The following is a 10,397-nucleotide window of genomic DNA, read 5'->3' as shown; positions in this document are numbered from 1 at the left end:
TTCAGTGAGCAGCTTCCCAGATGGGGTGGAAGAGCTGATTTTATTCCATATTCTATGATAAGGAATTGTAATCCTTTTCTACAAGAAGTAAGTGGAGAATCTTATGATCACTATTAGAGGAGCCCTGCCTCCAGCCAGATGGAGGAGAGGGACAGTCAGGTTTACTGGACTGTGTGGATCAGGTGGCCTGGCGCATCAGTCCCACAGGAGTATAAGGCATATAGTAGACACCGGTTCCCAGTGCACCCTGATGCCACCAAGCTCTCAAGGGGTGGAACCCATTTGTATTTCTACAGTGACAGGAGGATCCCAAGAGTTGACTGTACTGGAGCCTGAAATCAGCCTAACTGGGAAGGAGTGGCAAAAGCACCCTATTGTGACTGGTCCAGAGCCTCCGCGCATCCTTGGCATAGACTAGCTCAGAAGAGGGTACTTCAGAGATCCAAAAGGGTACTGATGGGCTTTGGTGTCGTTGCCCTGGAGACGGAGGAAATTAAGCAGCTGTCCACCTTGCCTGGTCTCTCAGAGGATCCTTCTGTTGTGGGGTTGATGGAGGTCAAACAACAAGTGCCAGTCGTGACCACAACAGTGCACCGGTGGCAATATCACACCAACTGAGACTCCCTGATTCCCATCCATAAGCTGATCCATAGACTGGAGAGCCAAGGAGTGATCTGTAGGACACGCTCACCCTTTAATAGCCTTATATGTCCAGTGTGAAAGTCTAATGGAGAGTGGAGACTAATAGTAGACTATCGTGGCCTGAACGAAGTCGCAGCATCACTGAGTGCTGCCGTACCGGACATGCTGGAACTCCAATATGAACTGGAGTCAAAGGCAGTCAAGTGGTATGTCACAACTGATATTGCCAATGCATTTTTCTCAATTCCTTTGGCAGTGGAGTGCAGGCCACAGTTCGCTTTTACTTGGAAGGGCGTCCAGTACAGTTGGAACCGACTGCCCCAGGGGTGGAAACACAGCCCTACCATCTGCCATGGACTGATCCAGACTGCACTGGAACAGGGGCAAGCTCCAGAACACCTGCAATAAATTGATGGCATTATCGTGTGGGGCGATACAGCAGAAGAGGTCTTTGAGAAAGGGAGGAAAATTATCCAGATCCTGCTGAAAGCTGGTTTTGCCATAAAATGGAGTAAGGTCAAGGGACCTGCAGAGAAGATTCAATTTTTGGGAATAAAATGCCATGATGGATGTCACCAGACCCCCACAGATGCGATCAACATGATAACAGCAATGTCTCCACCAACTAATAAGAAAGAAACACAAACCTTTCTTGGGCGCTGTGTGGTTCTGGTGAATGCACATCCCAAATCACAGTTCGATTGTAAGCCCTCTCTATCACATGACCCAGAAGAATGATTTTAAATGGGGCCCTGTGCAACAACAAGCCTTTGAGCAAATTAAACATGAGATAGTTCATGCAGTGGCCCTTAGACCAGTCTGGACCGGGCCAGATGTGAAAAATGTACTGTACACCATAGCCAGGGAGAATGGTCCTGCCCGGAGCCTCTGGCAGAAGACTCCAGGGGAAACTCGAGGTTGACCCCTCAGCTTTTGGAATCAGGGATACAGAGGATCTGAGGCCATCTATATTCCCACTGAAAAAGAGATACTGGCAGCCTATGAAGGGGTTTGAGCTGCTTCAGAAGTGATTGGCACTGAAGCACAGCTCCTCCTGGCACGCCTGTTACCTGTGCTGGGATGGATGTTCAAAGGCAGGGTCTCCTCTACACATCATGCAGCCAATGCTACATGGAGTAAGTGGGCTGCTCTAATTACACAACAAACTCCAACAGGAAATCCCAGTCATCCAGGAATTCTAGAAGTCGTCATGGACTGGCCAGAGGGCAAAGATTTTGGAATGTCACCAGAGGAGCAGGTTATGCGTGCTGAAGAGGTCCCACCATATAATCAACTGTCAGACAGTGAGAAGCAATATTCCTTGTTTACTGATGGGTCCTGCCGTATTGAGGGAAAGCATCGGAGATGGAAGGCAGCTGTATGGAGTCCCTTATGACAAGCTGCAGAAACTGCTGAAGGAGAGGGTGAATTGAGTCAGTTTGCCAAGGTGAAAGCCATCCAGCTGGCCCTGGACATTGCTGAAAGAGAAAAGTGGCCAGTACTTTATCTCTATACTGACTCATGGATGGTGGCAAATGCCCTGTGGGGGAGGTGCAGCAATGGAAGCAGAGGAACTGGCAGTGCAGAGGTAAACCCATCTGGGCTGCTGCACTGTGGCAAGACATCGCTGCCCGGGTGCAGAATCTGGTGGTGAAGGTACGCCATGGAGATGCCCATGTACCCAAGAGTCGAGCCACTGAGGAATACCAGAACAACCAACAAGTGGATAAAGTGGCTAAGATTGAAGTGGTTCAGATGGACTCAGATTGACAACATAAGGGTGAATTATTTTTAGCTTGCTGGGCCTGAGGCCCAGCAAGGCACCTCAGGCCATCAAGGCAGAGATGCAACAGAAAGGTGGGCTCATGATTGAGGGGTGGGTTTAACAATAGACACTATTGCCCAGGTTATTCATGAATGTGAAACATGCTGCAATTAAGCAAGCCAAGAGGATGAAGCCTTTCTGGTATGGAGGACAATGGCTGAAGTACAAATACGGGAAGGCCTGGCACATTGACTGTATCACACTCCCACCACCCTGGCAAGGCAAGTGCCATGTGCTTGCCATGGTGGAAGCAACCACGGGATGGCTGGAAACATACGCTGTGCCCCACGCCACTGCCCAGAACACTACCCTGGGCCTTGAGAAACAAGTCTTGTGGTGACATGGCACCCCAGAGAGAACCGAGTCAGACAATGGGACTCATTTCTGGAACAACCTTATAGACACTTGGACCAAAGAGCATGGCATTGAGTGGGTATATCACATCCCCTACCATGCACCAGCCTCTGGGAAAATTCAACGGTCTGATGGACTGTTAAAAACTACACTGAGAGCAATGGGTGGTGGGACTTTCAAATGCTGGGATACGCATTTACCAAAAGCCACCTGGTTGGTCAGCACCAGAGGATCTGCCAACAGGGCTGGCCCAGCACAGTCAGAACTTTTACATATTGTAGAGGGGGATAAAGTTCCTGTGGTGCACATAAAGAATTTGTTGGTGAAGACAGTCTGGGTTATTCCTGCTTCAAGGCAAACCCACTCATGGGATTGCTTTTGCTCAGGTGCCTGGATGTACTTGGTGGGTAATGTGGGAACATGGGGAAGTCCAGTGTGTACCTCAAAGGGGTTTAATCTGGGGGGAAAACAGTCAATGAACTCATATGACGTTGCCTGCTATACAACGCTTCTATAGCCCATCAGCCAGATGCCCATCTCTACCACTGTGGGCTTTGAAAAGAAGATACGTGCTGTCGTGAACGTCAGTGGAGAATAAAGTCATAAGAAAGCCAAAAGCAGCAATAGAACCGTCCTCAGGTCAGCATCGACTGACCTTGACTTCCCTCCGAACATCATCCCAACAAAGAATGAACTTTGATGAAACCAGACAAGCTCAGCAGTGACCAGATGAGTTCAGCGGTGTCGTCAACAGGCAACAACCCATCCCAACACACTGTCTCTCCTGCCCTGAGAGGCTGTTGCAAGAGATGGAGCCTGACATCGTGGACTGAGTGAATTCAGCAAACTTTATAGGGATGGTCCATGGACTAAGGAATGGTATCTCTGTGTGTGTGTGTAAATATATGAGACAAAAAGCAATGGTATAGTGAAAAAAAAAGGGATCTGAGCATGACCTAAATGTCATGGATATTCCATGGGTGGATACTGTCATGGGTTCAGCTGTGCAGTGCTGTTTTCCACTTTAGTCTAACAGTGCTGTAACACACCGATATTTTAGTTGTTCCTAAGTAATGCTTATGCTGATCAAGGACTTTCCAGTTTCATGCTCTGCCAGTGAGGAGGGGCATGGGAAACCAGGAGGAAGCAGGGAAAGGACACCTGACCCGAACTAGCCAAAGGGATATGCCATACCACAGCATGTTATGCCTAGTATATGAACTGGGGAGAGATACCTGGAAGGCCCAGATAGCTGCTGAGGTCTGGCTGGGTATCGGTTGGTGGGTGCTGAGCAATTGTATTGAGCATGACTTTGTGCTTATTGGTTTGTTCTTTCGTCTCCCCTTTTAGTTGTATATTCCCTCCCGTGTTACTTCCCTCATAATTATTACTATTGGTGGTAGCAGTAGTGGGTTTGTATTGTACCTTAGTTACTGGACTGTTCTTATCTCAACCTGTGGGATTTACATTCTCTTGATACTCCTCACCATCCCTCTGGGAGCAGGGTGGAAGAAAGGGGAGAGTGAGCGAGTGGCTGCGTGGCTCTGAATTACTGGCTGGGCTTAAACCATGACAAGCAGTCAATGCTGAAACTCCTTTTATACACCTATGACAGGGTTATTCATCAAAGACAAGACACCAAATCAGGGAGCCAGAGGACAAAAGAGGAAGAAAAAGCCAGATACATGAACAGTGTGTGGTTTCTTTGTCATGTTACTTTATGTAACTTCACAGAACTGTTGCCATAGGAACATTATGCAGGGTACACTTATAGATTGGCTTTATGGGGTTTTCCATGTACCAAAATATTTCTTCAAGTATTTACTGAAACATTAACCTTTCTCCTTTGGATTTTGATTTAGTGTCACACACAGTAAAAAGCTACTGATGAGCTCCCAGCTTGCTGCCTGGTGGTGGAAGCTTTTAACACCAAAGGAGAAAGAAAGCCTTCTGCATTCTTGTTTAGGCAGATGAAATCCCAAGTTACTGATCTTCTCTGGGTCACAGCGACAGCATCATCTCCCCTACCACTGAAAGGAAGATCTAATTTCTTGAGCATCAAATACACTCTGAAAGCTGTCAGTTCACATGACATATTGCATGTTAAATAACTCCAGTAAAACTCAAGTAAAAATCCATTTTAACTTTGCTGTATTTATATACTATATAAATTTTACATGCTATATATTTACAGTGGGGCAAGTGCTTTTTATCTTTAAAAAAACAAAGATCAAACTTTAGACATCTCTGAACAACACAGCTTGTATAAACCAGACAGATTATTCAGATGAACTGTATTTAATACAGGTTCCCCACTCATCTCCTGATGCAGGACCAGTGAATAAGTGCATCACAGTTTGATAGCATTTAATAACAAAAATTAAAATCACAGTATGAATTTGTCTTTAGCTAGCCACTTTAGAGAGACAAAACCAGACAACTGAGACTTCAGACAAGTGACAGTATATTAAGAAAATGTAATAAAAACATACGGAAGAGTATTACAAATCATCTTGAGAAATACATTCAAAACTGCATATCTGTTGTTTCACAATGCTGAGAACCAGATGATTTTCTTCCAGATCTTGAATATAACTCGTATATGAAGTACATTAGATCCTAGTGTCCGACAGAACAGGAAAGAAAATGAAGCTCTTGCAAAAAAATTCTACTTGAGAAATATTAAATAAGTCTTTAAATTAAATATACAGACTGTCAGTTGCAATTTTTGTAATCCCTGGTTGCTCTTGCACCAGGTGTCTAACTTGGAGTAACATTACATGAATAACATAAAGTCAACCTGAGCCTGTAATAAGCAGCATTTGAGATGGTCTATTCCAGGGCCTTATCTCACACGTGTGAGAACATAATGTGGTAGTTTACAATGTTCAGCAGTTGTAAAAAGTTTCCACCCTTTTGGATTATCTTAAAAAACAAAGTCTCAAGTTAAAAACTAAAAAAAAGTCTTTCATGGTAAAATTCTGTACAGAAATGTTAAGCACCACTTATGATTGGATTTTGTCTTGATGGTAAATGTTTCAATAATAAATTCTAAGTTTTGATGGTCAATATTGGTAATGTCGAGTTCCATGTAAAGAGTCATCGTTTTTGAAGGTAAAGGGTTGATGATGTTGAAGGTAAAAAGTCGGGACTGAGGGTGAGAAGTAGTTGATTTTGTTGGTAGGATTAGGTTGGGTATTGAAGGATTCCATCAGTGAGCTTTGCATCTGAAAGACAAAAGAAAGCAATGTCACTCCCTGTCATGATGTTCAATGTCAAACCCTGTCACAAGCCCTTTCCATCCTTATTAATTTACTGGGGAGTCCTGGTGAAAAGGCACAACCTAACAATTCCTTCTCAGCTGTTGTCTGTCCCTAGCCTGTTTGAGAGGTTCCAGGCTCTTTAAAAACACACTGCTGTGGTGGCCTTTTTTGAGAGAGATTCCATTATCCAGAAATTCCTACTTGGGACCCATTTATTTAATATTTTTAAAGACGGACCTTCCACAAGAGGAAGTCTGTTAACATCTATGGACTTGAGGAAATACTGAAATTCTGCTTTTCACTGCCCTCCTCATATTCCACTTGTGTTGCAAGCAGTGGATCAAAGTGGGGTTCTATCACTGTGTTTATCGGTTAACATCTCTTACACCTACACAGATAGCGCACTAATCGTAATGCCCCTGACCTGTGTAGTGGGGTGCAAGGCATTTAATTTCTTCCTATACTTTTGACTGGTTTAGAAATAACCAGAGTTGGCCACCTGCTGGCAGGAGCATTCACTAAAGCCAAAACAGTCCTAGAGTAGATGAATTGTTTCCGATTGCAAAACAGCTCTCCCTCAGCCCACTTCTCTGTATTTTTAAGCCTATGCTAACGAAAAACAACCAGAAGGAAATAAACCAGTGGCAGGCATTTAACATACTCTCCAGGTCTTAAGTTGCAAGCTTCCTCTGGGGGGTTAACAACTGCGTTTAGGAGAAGACTGAGCTATATCTGGAAGCATAGTTCAGTATTATCATCAACTGACGTTCATCTGAATAAGCAGTCAGCTCCGTATCTATGTGGTGAAACAGCTGAACATAGTATTTTATTTAAATCAATTACCCTGGAAGTCTTTTTGGGGAAGATGGTGCTTTACTACAATATTACTAGACCGGAAGTCTCATGTCATCATCTACCACTTGCACTACTGTATAAAAGCATTTAAGGGTTGTTCCAACTGTAACAAGTGTCTTTGTGAGTAAAAAGGAGTCCTGCAAACACCCTGTGGCTTTTTACCGTTCACATACTTACTGGATGGGATGAAGCCGTATTTCTTGTTGTCACCTGCCCCAGAAGGCTTCCTGTCCTTGTATGTTTTTTCACTGCCCTGGCCTCTGTATTGCTCACATAAATAGTTGCCTGAAAAAATGGGCACTCTCTTCTTCTCCTGCGTCGTCTTCTCGAGACGAGAATCTAAATATTCTGAGAAGTCTTTCAGTTTCCTGATATGTTTCTTCTTTTTCTTCTTTTTCTTCCGTTTGCGATTGTCATTGTCAATGCGGAACACAAGGCCATCCAAATCCTGAAGTCTGAGGGAAACATGCAGGTTAAAAATAGGAAAACGGATGCAGCATTTGATGCATGTGTGGAATGTTACTTATTTTATCACAGGTGATGGCTTGCTGTGTGTCAGTTATTTTGTAGTAATTTCTGCACATCTGACTTTAGATGCAACAAACATTAGCCTTCAGACTGAATGACAGTAAGTCTTGGTTTGTACACAAATCCTTACAGGGGCTAATTGTGGAATATGTGGAATTAAAAATATATAATTGTTGCAACCTAATCAGGAACAGTGCGCAGATGTGGTTCTGTCCTGGGTTCAGCACACTGGGTTTAAACCACAAGAGGTTCTTAACTTTCTGCTCGAGATCTAGCGTTCTAACGCTATTCAGCAACATCCTTCCTATGTTTGCTTGACCAACCTAATGACCAGCCTAATGACCAACCTGTAGTCAGATTATCCTACAAAAATCACTTATAAACAATGGGAAAAAGGCAGGCATGGGAAACATTCAGAAAAGAGTTAGGAAAAGAATGGCGGATTATGCTGGAATTCCTGCTTACTTGTAATCCTTCTCTCGATATTTATCTTTGGACTTCTTTTTCTTCTTGACCTTCTTATCTTTTTTCATTCTTTGGTCATCTATCTTGCGGCGTTTCTTTTCCACTTCAGCTTCGCTTCCTTCTGCGTCGCCATATTTCTTCTTGCCAAGCCTCAGTTTCTCATTTTCCCAGAAAGAGTTGTCAAATTGTGCATGAGCTGAGGCAGGTGGAGGTGCGTGCCCTTCCCGAGAGTGTTTTTCAGACTGCTGCAGAGGTAGTGAACAATGACGGAAGTTCTCTCTGTGGCTACTCAAGTGATGGGCTCCTTCCTCTCTGGAGTGAGTGTTGTGAGCCCATCTGCTCTTGCAGTGATAATCCCTATGTGATTTGTAGAATTGACTCAATTTGTCAAAGGCTTTATCAAAATGAGACGACTTCCTCTCTCTACCATCTCCTGTTCCATGAACAGAGTAATAATCCTTGTAATATCTGCATTTTTCCCATCTCCGTAATTCATCTTGGTAGTATCTTTCCCTGTTCCAAGTCCTCTCTCCTTTGGAATGGTAATACCTATTCCTGTCTTGTTCCGTTCTTTCTCTGCTGCGGGATTTATAACGAGAGTATTTTCCTGAGCTTTTGCCATTATTTGGACTGTTTCTTTCATTATAGGAAGGTCTGTACTTGCCTTTATTGCAATAATCCTGCTTATGATGATATTGCTTATTTGTTTCCATGCTGCGAGAGCGCCTCCTTTTGTAGGAACGATCATCCGCTTTGCTCCTGCTTTGCTTCTGGTCTTTACTGTCAGAGTATTGTCTCTTCTTTCGGTAGTGCTCTTTGTCAGTTTTTTTGGAGTCATGTATCTTCTCCTCGTATTTTTGCCTATTATCCTCTTCGCATTTTTTATTATTCACCCCCTCATTTTGTCTGGAGAATTGACTCTCCAGAACTTTATCCAGCTTTGTAATAGAAGAGTCATTAACAGGTGGTACCTCTACGTAGTTATTAGAAATGTCCTTTGTATCTTGGCATTTATCTGTAACACCTAGACATGCAAGTTTTTTAGGACTACATTCAATGTCAGACTTCACAGAGGAAGTTTGCCATAATTTCTCTTCACTCTCGGGAGACCCTTTCATATACGAAGGATCTCCTTTTGCAAAGAGTACAGGTTCGTTTGGTCTTCCTGGTTTGTCTTTGTCTCTACTTTCTTCAGACTCACAATGCCCAAGGTATTCATCTTCAGTATCCAAGGATTTTTTCCTGACCTTGTGCTGACCGTTGATACTGGGATGTACATTATCAGCATTTGTTATAACACTTTCAGCAACGTCTTCGGTAGCAATGGTTTCAGTGGTTTCAGAGTCTGATACAGTAAAAGTACTTTCAATCTCACAGCCAAGGTCGGAAAGAGGCATCCTGGATTGTTCATAGACAAACACTGTTTCCGTCACTACGGTTTCCATAAGATGATCACCCTCAGACTTCTGAGGTGCAGGGACACTGCACAAAACAAAAACACATTTTTCACTTGAAAAAGTTCCCCTAAAAGATAAATGTTAGGAGCAAAAATCCCTTGAAGTAAAAGATTTGGTGGCTACTGGTAAACTCTGTATGTTTCTAAACTCCCTTACACAGTTTGGAAACTGTAGCTTTCTAAAGGGACTCTGTAAGGCAGTCCCTTTAGAAACCGACTCTTACACATTCAGCAGTGCCCAGAGAAGATGGAGAAGATGTTTTTCTTCTCTTGAGCTTGCAAGTAGTACATTAAAACCCACACCAAACACATTTGTCTCCCTCTGCTCACTGCTCTGCATCGTATCAGTAGCCAAAACCACTACCTTCGCTCTCCCCAAACTAGAAAAAAGTCAACTCATTCATTTCCCTCTCTCCACAAAATGGGAGGGCACGAGGTGGGAATTTACATTGGAAAAGAAATCCAATTTTAAAAAAAAGTAAAATTATCCTATGAAGAAACAGAACCATTCTGGGAGGCATCTGCTTTAATTAATATCAGAATAACACATGTTCAGTGCTGACGTCTGCAACCCTACACGTACAGTGTGGAATTTGCTGTACTGTGTAAAGCTTTCTATTAAATAGTACTAGTTGATGGGTAAAACAATGATAAACTTGTATGAAATCTTGTTTTCATCAGAGTGTACTCAATTTACCTTGTTTTCTCTGACAACCTGTTCAGGTGGCTGTAGGCCAGGGATTCTAAGATTATTTCTTGAGGAATCGGCGACTCAGCTACAGGTATCTACAATTAAAACGCAGACGTTAACAGACAAAAAAAATACTACCTTTAGAAGAAAACTGTTTTCAAAATTTCCTCATTAGTTATTAAACAAGATCACTTTGCCTTACATGCACCATTGCTATTTCACACATCACCCCTTCCCCCCCAGTATATTTATGAAACTTATGAAGTACTATCTCAGGTGAAATTTTCTGAAGTTGACATGTTCTCACATGCCAGTTCA

The 10,397-nt window shown here is 43.2% G+C and overlaps 1 protein-coding gene across 2 annotated transcripts in view; it reads right to left on the bottom strand.

Moving 5' to 3' along the window:
* Positions 1–5,268: 5,268 nt before the first annotated feature.
* Positions 5,269–10,397, bottom strand: part of USP42 (ubiquitin specific peptidase 42) — a 14,738-nt gene continuing 9,609 nt past the window's right edge. For both annotated transcript variants that reach the window (XM_057416983.1, XM_057416984.1), the window contains exons 14-17: positions 10,086–10,174; positions 7,933–9,414; positions 7,102–7,394; positions 5,269–6,048 (exon numbers count right to left, since the gene is read on the bottom strand). In XM_057416983.1, coding sequence (XP_057272966.1) covers positions 6,008–6,048; positions 7,102–7,394; positions 7,933–9,414; positions 10,086–10,174 — 1,905 coding nt within the window. In that variant the 3' untranslated portion in view covers positions 5,269–6,007. The remainder of the gene's footprint in view (positions 6,049–7,101; positions 7,395–7,932; positions 9,415–10,085; positions 10,175–10,397) is intronic.

The sequence above is a fragment of the Pezoporus wallicus genome, unplaced genomic scaffold, assembly GCF_028554395.1.
Source record: "Pezoporus wallicus isolate ANWC-B61680 ecotype Strahan unplaced genomic scaffold, APGP_CSIRO_Pwel_v1 scaffold_7392, whole genome shotgun sequence".
NCBI lineage: Eukaryota > Metazoa > Chordata > Aves > Psittaciformes > Psittacidae > Pezoporus > Pezoporus wallicus.
Note: the sequence above shows the minus strand (reverse complement) of the source record. Positions and strands in the feature narration are given on the sequence as shown.